A 13,696-nucleotide genomic window follows, 5' to 3' on the forward strand; every position below is an offset into this window, starting at 1 on the left:
CGCCTGGAATAGAGACCGTCTGACTTCAGAACTTAATATCCCAATACATCTAAAATGTATTTTTACTGGCTACTCAAATGCGCAAACGAACATAATCGATTTCTCAGTCTTTGGCTGTAATCTGACTTTGCGTGAAGGTCACTGGAAGTGGAAGAAGTATTTTAAAGTCGGCGAACTTGTTTGCGCAGACGGGAACAAACCCAACTCTGATTGATTGTCAAGATTTTGTTTCGTAATCATGTGGTCACAGAAAACTATTACACGGCCCATTCCTTCTCTGTGTCCGTCCCGCCTGAATAACACAAGGCGCCTGCTTTTAACCTCCCCCATCGAGATCCGCTGCCAAGGCAATTAAGAACCAGGTGGGACCGGAAGGAGTGGGGTGTAAGTGGTGCGGAGCCGAGGATTTCAGACCTCCGGGATGTACTTTGGGTTTTCATGAATTTATTGTAACAACTAAGAGATTGTATGGTGTACTTTAACCAGGTCTGGGGCAGAAACTACTGTGCAGGGTTGGAGGGTCGCTCATGCGATCCTAGGCTTTCTGAATTCCCCCATGTCAAACTCGTGTTCTTGTTGGTTCCCGAAGCCCGGCCATTGTCATTCTGCGTGCCACGTGCTGTCAACATACACTGTCCAACAAACATACACACAAACCTACACCAAACATTGCCTCCGGTGGGACTGAGAGGACGGTGTAAGTGGTGCGATGTCCTGTCACAGGCCCTTCCAAAGTACGTCACGTCAGGTCATCCTCTAAATACACAATAAAGGGTTGGAACCCCCCGAGTTATTGTTGAATCGAAACTGAGGAAAGCACGTTTTTCTGAGGTCTGCCAGGTACGATCCCATTAGATGGCGTAAAATGTCATGAATCGCCTCAAGCTGATTCTTCGCTTTTCTTCGCTTACTCAGCAGTCAGGGGATCCAGCTGTGGTCTTACGGAATGCAATGCTGCAAGGTGAAGGTCATATATATATGCTTATACAGCAGTTATGTGTACAGAAGTGTCGATTATATATGCATGAGTAGATTAGACAGTAGGAGAAATGGCTGGGTTGACCTTGGGGCGGGATGTACCACCCTACTCTCGTAGTCTGGCAGTGAGATGTGAAAGGGTTTATAGATTATGTGTCGATGTGACAGATGGCAATTTTCATGTTCCTGATAGTTGAAGTGACGGCTACCCACATGGTCCAACAATTTGTCGTGTTTGACGTATGTGATGGTGATGCCAGTGACTGATAATGTATGTCATACTCATGTTTTTACCTGTTTGGCTATACAGCACGCACGGACAGAGCTGATGACCAACTGGCCAGTGGCAATTACGACGAAAAGCTAGATCTACTAGGACTGGGCTGAGTGGAGGAGGATAGTGGCCCGATAGAACGCCCCCCCCCCCCACCCACACACACAGAGGTCAAGAGATAGGTGAGGTGAAGTGAGGTGAGATCTGCTATCAATGACACTCCAATGGAGTTGACATGGACAGCATATCAATGATGACGATGATGTATGCATGACGATGGTGTCGGTCGTCAGCAAAAGATTCTTAACACGGACTGCACAATTATGAAACTCTCTCCCTCACTAGTATTTCCCTCCCGAATGTAACCCATAAGCATTCATAACCAATGTTTACTGCCATCTCCTAACATAGTCCCCTAGTGCTCAGATGTGGTCTTTTGTTCATGCACTGGGAAACCTCGTAAAACACGTATCCCATCAAACATAGTGTGTTTGAGATGATCCACATACAGACTACAAAACACACCAAATAGCAGGCTGTATGCTTTAATTTGCAAAAGCAGAGTACTTGACTTTAAACGAAAAGGACATAGAACATCAATAAAAGGCTTGTCTGACTTTTACAACTTACGACATCAAAGTCATCCCCAAAGGCGAATGGGAGGATGAGTTGTAAAAGGCAGCTTTTAAGTGGAGAATGGGAGGAATACACCTGCTTGAGTAATATGCTGTAGACGGGCGGTCTTTCATCACAGGTAATAGTTGTTTGCCACAATGCATATTTGATACGTGCCTTAAACGTTATTGATTTGTTGCTAATTCTAGGCCGAACGGTGACAGCACTTGACTCTGCGCACGGCATGGTTATCAAAGATCATCTCAAACGTATGGCGAAGGTTTAACGGAACAAATTACTGAATAGTAACAAAGATACTTTAGATATTAGTTTGTTAGACGATATTCTGTACTGCGCGCAAAGGCATATTTTATTGAGCAGTAAGCTATATTCCGGGTGCCGTTTGTATTTTTGTAGACTTGACTATTGATCAGCTTATGAGTGGCTCACATATATGTACGCAATGAAAGAAATGCATTTCGTGATAAGAATTATAAATGGCTGTTGAAATATGCTTGATAATTTCTGGAAATGCCTTTTTACAGCTTATTATTCCAAACGGACACCTCCTACGATCGATATTTTTGAGTTGCAATAAAGGTTCCCGACAGTTGTGTGTAAGGTTAACCCGCCTCGATATGGGACATTGAGATCCACTTATAACACAGGCACAAGTTATGCAGCTGCCAATACACGATTAAAACCTTTATCGTAAAGTAAGGGCGTATTGTTGTCAGCCACGGCGTGGGAATATATCAGTACTTTACTCGGATTGGCGAGGATGTCTTGATATTGATTTCATTCGTCAACAGTGTTGATTTAATTATCTATTTTTTAGTCGTTTGTAATTCGATTAGCGTTTTTTCTTTTAGTCGTCTAAATACCTTCTCTGTCAATTCTACCGTGTAGATTTAGACTGTAATCCAGAATCCACTGCCTTCGAAATCATCTGTCAAGTACGGAATCAACAATATCATAAAAGCCGTCACAAAATATTACAGCACTCAAAAGCTTGAAGTACTTAAAAGCTTTAAAACTTACAGCAGTAAAATGGGTGACTGACATGTATTGTAGAAATAAAAAGAAATGAGGTCCATGAACGTGTTTAGAATAACAAGCAGTAAATACTACTTTGATAATAAGTTACTTACAGAAATTATGGCATACTTACATGATTATTTTGATAAACTACGTGCAAAGCGTCTGCATCTGCATTAGCCTTCGCCTGCAAAGAATATATAAAAAATTATAAGATCCCCCGGCCGGAGAAAGTTTAGTATGGAAGGCTCCGTGCCTCTTGGGCCGTTTTGGCGTCATGGTACAGTGGCGATAGAAACTCCATGAATGACAAGTCTCTATAGGTACATTTTAATGGCCTCTAATGCAATTAAGCACTGGCATTTATAAAGCTGGACATTGTTGCTGCATTAGAACAGAAGACTGTAGAATACAAACCAGGAGACATAAGGTAAAATTACGTCGCTTTTATTACAGCAAGAGTCAAATCCGGCTCCTGAACAACCGGCTGAGTATCTCCTGTATCTATTGAATTGGCTTGGATTCAAATTGTACGCATATGTTTCCGGGGAGTGCCATATCGTCTCATCAATCGCACAAGTGGCGGTCCTAAATATTTGATGAGAATTTAGAGGAGCATTGATAACTTCTTATTTCAGATGAATATCATCTCCCCGAATGCACATAGATTATAGCAACGTGGATGGATGCTCTATGTGAAAGTAGGGATTTGATGAACTATGTTGTGGTTACTTGACGTGCACTTTAAAACAAAGAACCGTCTCGTTCAACTTAATAGTCGGGAAGTTACTTACACTCGGAGCTCGCATACAGCTTAACGACAGCAAATGGAAATATCAATAATGAAGATCTTGACATGATATATCTCTTGTTTTGATTCTTCATCGCTAAACCCACATGCCTCTGTATGTATACATATTCAGATATAGTAACAGTTCCACATGTACTCGTAATACTAATATTCCACATCGCTTCAAAATACTATCTATTACAAGGACTGTTCCAAGAAGAAAAAAATCCAGACAAGACTGTATTTTCACATTAATTCATTAATGAAAACGGATAGCGGTTAAAACCTACAGTCATTTCATATATGCCAAGTTGAAAGTTCTACATGTATACATGTACTGATCATGATGGCGACAAACCCCACTGCTGTATGTTCTGACACACACACACTGCGTATGTTGCACACTGAGTAGCCTGTGTTTGTTGTACACGCTGTCGGCGGCTGGTTGGGCCACTCATCTCTTACACGAGAGTCCATTCCCAAAACTACCGAAAGGAGCTGGGGCTCAGGCTTTTTTATCAGTATAAAAATTAGTTAATAGCATCTCGGGATTCTCAGTCACTATGGAAACCAAGCATCACAGCCTCAAACACTATGGTAACAGGTATTCTTTCCAATCCATGTTTGTTGTTCATACCACCCCGGACTCCTTATGCCAGTGGCTGTACCTGTATTGATTATCCCGTGAATAACCGCCCTTCGGCGTAACTTCCCAGTCTTAAAGGACGGGGCGTCGGCTGGGGCAATGCGTCACAAGACTTCTCACGTGCACGTGAATGCCAAGTTTAATTAAGATCAGGTCAAATAAATCTAGCCTGGATGCCAGACTGGATGCCTATACAGACCAGCCTCATTGGCTCCATGTACGGGAATTTCACCATAGACACCCGTCAGCAAGGGTGTCCACTTGGAGGGTCATACATTTGTATGTTTCTCCAATAACCGATGTGTATAGCTGCAGGGATCGGTATCCCCTCGCCCGGTATGGGTCTGACAACCAGGTTAAAACTTACGTTAATACAGCATACGACAATACTGCGTCTTTGATATTCTAATGTTTTAAGATGGGGAATCCTAAAAAAAAAACTAGTAACACTAGAGGCAGGTGTGTGGATACTGACAAATAAGGTACCATTGTTCGACTTGTACGTGAGTGCAACCACCGGCCAGGAGTATGACCGTTCATCATATGATTCCTGCTGTCTGTCGGTTTGTCGGCCAACATGAATCGACGTCGTCAACATATATAAGAACATGTAAAGATCAGACTCTATGAGTAACAATTTGAACAGGTAGGTAAAATTGACTTACGTACGGAGCCTGATTGTTGTAAGGTTGGCCGTCTGTGGGTGGGACTTGTGCTCCAAGCGTAGGGTGATTTCGAAGATAGCGACCAATTTCTTTGTACCATCTTCTGACAGCCGGTCCAATTGGATGTTGTCTTGCCTACTGGTTAGTATCTTGCCGGTCGGTTCCGACTTTGCTACCGGACGATTTGCTGGTGATATTAGATGGGACCGTGCAGCTGAAGCCTGACCAACCCTGGCTGTGATCTATCCATGTACGGACAGACCCGCGGATGGGATCCAAGGACAGGGGCGACGACAATGCAATCATGTGTTTCATGTCATAGTCTGAAGCCAAACACTAGAAATTTCACCAATAATTTTGATTGTAAAAGCACAATCTCATCGCATGCCATGTCTTTTTAAGGTAGCTGAACAATTGTTGTGCAATAAAGTTTACTATCAACCTACACTCGTTTGATAGCACCATTCAAGAATACGACACTGTTGATGAGAAAATCCACAGCGTAATTAATTTGCGCAGCATTCGTCTCTGCATTCCCGCAACATCCGAGAAAAACCAGACCTAATCTGAGGCTGTGTGTAAATTCTTGTCGGTGGCAAATGAAGAAGTCATCCTGAGACCATAATATTCACACATGAAGTATTTTATAGTCGTACTTCTATCTCATTCCTATATGAGTAGGTGTGACTATAAAGCACCCACTAACTAAGATTACACCTTAATGTTGAATGTATGGATGACATTTGCAAAGAACCAGCTGAAGGAATCGTGGAAAGGGCGAAAGTGTAGTTTCCTAAACATTGCAAATTCTAGAAATAATTCTAAGCCACTTTATCTCGCAAAGCTACCTTGTATTACTCTTCTATGCTATATATCAAGTAACCCAATCCCACCATTAATGTAAATATCAATAATGTATACATTACCACGGTATCTAGTATATAAATAGACCAAGGCCACATTACAACAATGATATTTTTCCACGTAACAAAGGTCAAGTCAAAGTCCTCACAGGTCTATACTTCCTTCGGGTTCAGTTCTCAAATTTGGCTTTAAAAGTTCCATGCAATCCAACATCGACTCGCCTGTTAATCTCAAAGCAGATCTTTCAGGGGCAAAGTCGTAACCAACAGACAATATCCAACAGCCCACCGTCGATTGGCCCGGCTGTCAGATGAGGTTACAGTCTTCCCAATCAACCTCTGCTAGGAGAGTACCGCCTGTGACAAATTAAACAGTACTGGGAGCTCTCCCGGCAAATCACGCTCCCCGGCCCGGCCTGCTGCTGGTGTCTCAGCTGTGATGTATTGTAACAATACATGTGTAACCCACTGGGAACGCCCCTTTATTTAACCATGTTGTAAAATGTATGAGTGCAGCATTAGAGCAGACCGGGTTGCTCCCAGTCATCCCATTTACGGTGTCCATTTTGTCCCCGCGGCTGTAAACTTTGCTTGTTAAATCATGTTATCGCATGTGTTATAGTGCCCTTACTCAGTACTTTACTCGTTCGATTCGTCCGTTTTATGTGGACATAGATGAAATTCTACAGAAAGGAGCTATCTGTTCTTATGTGCTTTCAGCAGAGTTAATGCCCGAGGTAGCGGAGGACCTCACCCATTTTTTTCAAAGCAGGTGCTACCTCCCACCTACCATGCAACCGAAAGCGATTAGGACAGACAAACAAGCCCATAAACTCAGCCACCCAAAACCAAAACTTCAAACATACAAAATTAGGCCTAGTGATAATCAAGATGTAGAGGAGAGTACGATTCAGGGAGTTGTGATCAATACGTTCCGTGCACCCGCCAACCTGTCCACTAACCGCAATCAGTGGAGAGGCGCACGGGATGACACTCACCTTGGCCCCACCTTGTCACGGACAGGAAACAATACATCATCGCTCGTTAATCTTTACTTACCGTTTCGTTCGGACAACCGTCCACTTTTGATTTCCCCCGTTTATCCTCGGTCGGTTTTTATCTTATCTGCTGTACGTGTGTGTAGTTCTTAAACAGTCGGCAGTAACTTTATATAACTTGTCATTTTTTTTCGGTAATACTCTTTATTCAAGTCACGTTTTGGTGCGAGATTGCGCAATTCGTGAATAGAGTGTATAGTGACAATGGTCCAGATACTAGGATGTAATAGAGCTGAACTGAACAAGGGGGTGTTACAAATCACGGCCTTAAAAATTGTGCTACTATCATAAATATCTGCTGAAAATGATCCTCATGTACCGGCCAACTTCCTTCCTAACACTCCGCAAGTAGACTCATACGTATTTTCTAACTACACAGGCTGCAAATACGGAGTGCCATGATATTCTAAATAACAGCTTGAAGCTTGAAGGTTTGTCAGATGAATAAAACAACACAACTGAAAGGCTGATAAACGCGCTGATCGTGACACTGTGTTAAAGTATATTGAATGATTTAATGTCAAAGTAGTAAGCTCGTGCGTCGCACTCCATAAAATGTGAAAAGTTATAATTAGCCTTGATGATTTCTATTTTTCTCTTTTTGCGATATGATATTGTGTCATCTCACTACTACAGCTCTTGATGAAATTTACATGTTACTGTTCTCATCATGATAGCTTATCACCATACATGTGTCTCTCGAGCCAGTTCCGTGCTGTTCTAATACTCGTACTAGTATAACTTTTCTGCTCGGTATATCGAGACGTATAACCTTTAGTATATGCTTAATAAATCCTCTGTATTGATCCCATCCAACCTTCCGCCAGTCTTCTCTAATGCGGTTCTTCACCAATGCTGACGATTTGGAAGTTCTATAACGAACGTACGAGTACATGTACATTGTACATGTATTATAAAGGAGGCATTATCATGTACACATGTGTACAGACACCTTCATGCATGGTACTTCAACCACCGTTACAAATACGCTCAGCAGCCTGCTTGATGATAGTTAAACACAGGTCAACATGCTCAAGATGTGACCTGAAGTGCAGAACACAGACGCGGAGAAAGAACGCCCCGCCTACAGTTGTCGGAGTGAGATACACACGACCGTCCGACAGGATTGCAGCAAGCAGCCGCTGGTTGTGATACTCAGTATCCTCGCCAGGTGGCGTCGCGTAGCGGAACACTACTACGGATAGCTGCGGTTTCAGCGGGAGCTCAAACAGACCCGTCTCTGTGGAAAATGATTGGACCTTGTGGTTACCATTTGATAACAGAGTTTACATTTCCCTTTGTAGCAGTTGACTTAGAAAAAAAGGGAAATAAGAGAGTTGAATGGCAGGTTCGTGCAAATAAGTATCTCGTTACAGAACGTTTATGATTCTTTAGATTTACTATTACTTATTGATGAAAGTGTTTATGAACACTTTCTCTCGTCACGTACCCTTTAGCCGCTGGTAGAAATATCGAGCCAGCAGAAGTTTCTCCCTCAGGGCAGCCCGGAAAGCAGCGATGCCGTACAGCTTGAGCGGCAACCAGAGACGCGGTCCTCTGAAAATGTAAATTCATTTTCATATCATCAGGTGTTGCAAACTTTTTTTTAGTTAAAAAAACTAGAATAATACATATACATTGATGTTTTGGTGGAAAATGTTACATTACAAGAGTACAGGAAAGTGTAGGAAAGAGGTCTTATACATCAGGTCACTGCAACCATCCCTCAACCGAGACGGGGGTCGACACCAATTGCCGGGGACGTTTGACCCGTTACGGACGTCACATTTCCACCCAAATCACGTGACTGAAGCTTGGGGTTATTTCAACTTAAGAAAGGTCAGAGAACTGGCCAAAATTTTATTTGTAAGCACTTTACTTTTAGGGTTGGTACGGATATAACAATATAGCGCTCATACATGTTGTAAGTGCAAGAGAATAGTTACCTGAAATGACGAGTCTGTTCGAAGGACAGCTGACAGGGGGACAGCTCGGTGTGGGACAGCTGCAGACAGCTGTAGTAGTTCCCCAGGCGGTGGGACGAACAGCACCGCAACAGCTTCCCGCCTTCCCGAACTATCAGCACGCCTGTGCCGCACGGCACGAACAGACCTGGATAGCCGGGTGATATCATTCGAGAGGGGAGTCAACACAGCTTTGTCATCTTCCGATTTAGGTTCAGATGTATCTACATTTTATTGATCGGGCGTCTACTTACACCCCGTCCTACCTGACGCTGCGACCGTCTGTTGAGCAGAGCTACCAAAGATTTAACAGAATTTCATCCATAAAGAACGGGTTTCTAAAAATGGTGTGTTTTGTTCGCTTTCAAACATTAGCTTTTACATCTTGCATGAGATTCCAATTAAGATATCTAGGTTTAATGCGAATCCAATATTAGTCCATATACAGTCGCTCAGCTATCGCTGTCTGGTGGAAGTAGGGCCCTAATGCGCATTCTGCAACTGTGATTTGATCACGAGTTAGCTCTTCTCACCTTTGTGTGGATTGAGCACGACAGAGTCGCTCCTCCCCACGCCCCTGAACAGGTGTTTGACGTCGTCCACCAGGGCGAAGAACCCTCCGTACGCGCCGTCCACGTGCAGCCAGACGGCATGACGTCTGCAGACGTCCGCGATGGCGTCGACTGGATCCACGGAGCCAACGTCAGTAGTTCCCACGGTCGCGACCACGACAAATGGCAACAAACCCGCCTACACATCAAACATTGATCAGCATGAAACGTGAATGTACAAAGGATGCGTCCATATGGCATCGTCCTCAGTGCTTGCATATACCGTACATTACCTCGACAGTAAAGCTGACAGTAACAAGAGCCCGCAACATCTCAACCCATATCCTGCAAGGAAAGATCTGTGGCACCAGAAGCAGAGAAGCCATGCAGGAGATGGGGAGACGACATCGAGGACTTGGCAGGCAGGGCACTAGCAGACTCAGAGAGTTATGGTCAAGGAAGGATGGAGGGAGCTTAAGCTGGAAGAAGCCTCGGACCTCAAGATGAGGGACAAGGTGAGGACTGACATGCTATCTCCTCACATACCTCCTTGTCCTGCATTATTTGCTGCTCCAGAGAAAACACGTTCATTCTAAACTCTGCGTCCACCGGGACCTTCCGGACCGTGGCTTCCGCCATCCCCACGGCCTGGAGCGCCTTCTCCGCGGAGTGGTGCAGCAGGGTGCTCCCGTACAGCACACATCTGTGGGACGGCAAGGAAACTCAATGTGGGGGTTTTGAAAGAAAGCAAAAATTCTTTTATACTTTTCCGCTTGGTTCGAGGATAAGTCGTTTCAACTCACCTGTGGAAGTCCGCGGCCTTGATCCCCGCGCTGTCTCGTGCCGTTGCTAGGGCCGTTATTGTTGCCATGGTACCGCCAGACGAGATGTTTCCTGCGTGGCCTTGTGGGTATCCCAGCAACGCTGCCAGCCACGTGATCAACATGTTCTCCATCTCAACCCCTCCTGGACAGAGCGGATAGGCCCCTGGACGGGGGGAGGGGGGAGCCTTAAAATGGCATCACTGAGTGCTACATTCCTGTCTTACATAAAGTTCACCATTTGTTATTGGAAGAAAGTGGCGTAAACTTGACGTAACGCAACAACAGGAATGAAGAACCTCCCTACCGTTATGTAAAAGAATTTCCTTAGTCGTTTTCCTTCTTCGGCCTTTCATTGCTGAATGCTTTATTGTTTTATTTGGTAACTTGTATCAACACGTTTTGTAAGAAACCGTTAACGCGCCCATGAAAATATGTAACAGGCATTACGGTGTGACCCTGGGCCTTTCACGTTCACATTGAGTTTTCGAGAGGCATGAAAAGATAACAACGTTAGACTACAAGTGCATGGGTGAGGGAAATAATATTAATGCTGCATTGGCGAATGTTTATAGTGTAATCTTCAATATGTTGAGGAGTTAAATGACCACTGAGTGGTTAGGCTAGTGTGCACGAGATCGAGAGTCACGGCGTTGTGTCCTTGGAAAAGGCACTTTCAAAACAAAACTTTCCACCCAGGTATAAAATGGGTATCTGAATTTGGTTGGAGAAGTCAAAGGTGGTACACATAGAAGAAGAGGGATGGGCCCCGCTTTCCAATACCGTGCTCTAGAAACTGCAGTGGATTAACAGCCTATAGCCCACACAGCCTTAAAACAGTGATCTTTACCTTTAATAGAATGAACGCGTTATCCCCGCGCCTTACCGGTGTATGTTCCACACGCGGCGGCCAGAAAGTCTCCCAGAGCCGCCGGGTACAGTCCTCCGGTCGGGATGTAGGCAAAGTACCCCGGATGTAGCGCGTTCTCTCCCGTTCCCAGGACACTCTGGCGATACACCTGCAACACCGTATCTACAAGGAGAAATTCATTCATTCTTAACTTGCCCTGTTTAAAAACTTCAACTTAAACGCACCTACAGTTCTAAAGGAAGGTGCTAGAGGGGCCAAACGTCTGTCACATTCTCTCTGACCAAAGCCTAACGTTATCTACCAAAATTATCGATAGATCGTCTGTGGTGCTCGAACTGTCAAAGAATTAGACTGAAGGATGAGAGAATGCCTTTCTAAATTGAAAGTGGACAGTTAACTGACCGATGTCCGCGGGGCCCTCGTCCAGACCATGCTGTCTCAGACAGCCGGGAGCGGCGGCGTCCTCAGACTCAGCAGCGGGCCGCACCTTCGCACCTGCGTCCTGTGGCGTCTCCGTCTGACGCGTCACAACCTCCAGGACGCTCCCCGTCCAGGCACTTCTGACGTCTTGTCCCGGGTCCAGAACTGACGACGTGGTTCTTAAGACTTCCAGCTCCTCTCGAAGTTCTTGAATCCCTTCCTGATTACAGGTGGGTTCGCTGGTCGCCATTTCTTCCCGACGGCCGTCCATGTGTGGTACCGTACCCTTACGTGCAGTCCGGCCTACCGGGAGCGTTTCCCACCACATGGAACACTGAAGCTCAATGTCCCATGTGTACATTTCTGTGGGTAGGATGCTGGTCTGTGTATTTTGCACCCGAACTAGAACTCTCGGAAAATTTATATTGGGTCGGTGGGCGCTGATCCAATGAAACGGACTCTGAAAGGCATGATATCGTAACAGTTACAAATAGAAGGAGACATTGTCTTCTCGGAAAAAAGGAAATGATACTGTCGTCATTAAATCTATCTATTAGTAACTTGACAAGTGAAATCCTTCACTTGGAACACTGAGGCTCAATGTCCCATATGTAACGTTACGTGTTTATGGCGGGATGCTGGTCTGTGTACTTTGCACACGAACTAGAACTCTCGGAAAACCTTCATTGCGTCAGTGGACACTGATCCATTTCAAGACTCTGAAAGCACAGATGAATGGATCGTGTTCATTAACTTTCATTAACATGAATATCCAATTTGTAGAATTTGGTTACAAGAGAATGTAACAATGACACACTCTATTCCTTACAAACGTAATTGGTATTATCTAGGTACATGTCACTCAGCAACAGAGCATGTGTTTTTCACTTGAATATACGTAGTACATTTTCTCTACTTGTATATAAACACAAACACAAACACAATGACAAACTTAAGTCACAACCCTCACTTTAATTACAAACAACGCAATACAATGTAGGTAAGAAAAAATATATGATTTGCCAAACAAGTTCTCAACACCTCCTCCGTACTGTAGCAACTAACAATGTACATGTCACGAACCACTTCAAGAGAAATGCACCCCTTACAATTGCACAAGGCTCACCCCCAAAGAAATTCACACAGTGTGAATCTGACAGGTAAGAGTAAATGTGCAAGCACACTAGAATCCTCTTCCTGCGTCTGTCTTGGTGTATAGATGTAGGTACGTACGTGATCATCACAAAGCACTACCAAACAAACGCACTGCACACCCTTTCATAACCAACGTACCTTAGCGCATACAAAAGCCTTTTAAGGTTTTAAAGTTAACATTGTAACTTAAAAGTTAATATTATACGCACAAACATAAGTCACCCTCCACGGCGTAGGGTGTCCAACTGCTTACAAAGAGTGGATCCGCTTGGTTGACGACCAGACTCAAACACAATGCATGACCTAATTGGTGTACAGCAAGCAACATGGAACGCGATAAACTATTCCTAACTTTACATTCCCCCTCATTAACCCATCGGCGATAGGCCACCGATTTTTTGTTGAGATCGCTGTTGCTTTATTTATATAACTAATTGAATACACGTACACTCACTAAGTGTACTCTGAACACGATTCCCGAGAATCATACACTGAACACAAACACCGTGAACACGGTCCGTTGAAATATTCCCGAGAATCATACACTGAACACAAACACCGTGAACACGGTCCGTTGAAAGATTTCCGAGAATCATACACTCAACGCAAACACCGTCGGAACACGATCTGTTGAAGAATTCCCGAGAATTCTCCGCACAATGAACCATATATAACACATACTGGGTACTAAAGTACTTGATCCGCTGATCTACCAGGTACCATACATTTGTATCTCTGTACTAGAAAATAAGGATATGTTATTGTTGTGGTGAAAACTATCTCAAGTGATTCTGAGAAGACTAGAAGCCGCAGAGATGTCCTGCCGGTGGTTGTTACTCCTCACCACCAACTTGCGACAGAAAACGGGGTATATATGACAGAGCGCTCACGATCTTCTAAAACAACTTCTGATTGGAGAGTAAAGCAATTAAGGACATTGTTAAAGGAATTCAATGCAATTTCAGGGCGGCGCAATGAAAATATTCT

At 44.1% G+C, this 13,696-nt stretch overlaps 1 protein-coding gene across 1 annotated transcript; it reads right to left on the reverse strand.

Moving 5' to 3' along the window:
- Nucleotides 1-7,472: 7,472 nt before the first annotated feature.
- Nucleotides 7,473-11,804, reverse strand: LOC109485220 (aromatic-L-amino-acid decarboxylase-like). The gene is made up of 8 exons (XM_019788666.1): nucleotides 11,537-11,804; nucleotides 11,150-11,296; nucleotides 10,246-10,429; nucleotides 9,989-10,145; nucleotides 9,425-9,641; nucleotides 8,874-9,039; nucleotides 8,378-8,484; nucleotides 7,473-8,167 (listed from the first exon to the last, which is right to left on the reverse strand). Exons 1-8 carry the CDS (start codon nucleotides 11,802-11,804, stop codon nucleotides 7,896-7,898), a joined length of 1,518 nt encoding a protein of 505 aa, XP_019644225.1. The 3' UTR covers nucleotides 7,473-7,895.
- Between the last annotated feature and the right edge of the window lie 1,892 nt (nucleotides 11,805-13,696).

This window comes from Branchiostoma belcheri, unplaced genomic scaffold (genome assembly GCF_001625305.1).
Source record: "Branchiostoma belcheri isolate BF01 breed outbred unplaced genomic scaffold, Haploidv18h27 scaffold74, whole genome shotgun sequence".
Classification (NCBI taxonomy): Eukaryota; Metazoa; Chordata; class Leptocardii; order Amphioxiformes; family Branchiostomatidae; genus Branchiostoma; species Branchiostoma belcheri.

Coding starts and splice junctions, on each gene's coding strand:
- LOC109485220 (XM_019788666.1), bottom strand. CDS start 11,804: ATGGCGACCAGCGAACCCACCTGTAATCAGGAAGGGATTCAAGAACTT. Junction 10,430..11,149: donor CGCGTGTGGAACATACACCG/GTAAGGCGCGGG, acceptor CCCCCCGTCCAG/GGGCCTATCCGCTCTGTCCA. Junction 9,642..9,988: donor AAATAATGCAGGACAAGGAG/GTATGTGAGGAG, acceptor TTTGATGTGTAG/GCGGGTTTGTTGCCATTTGT.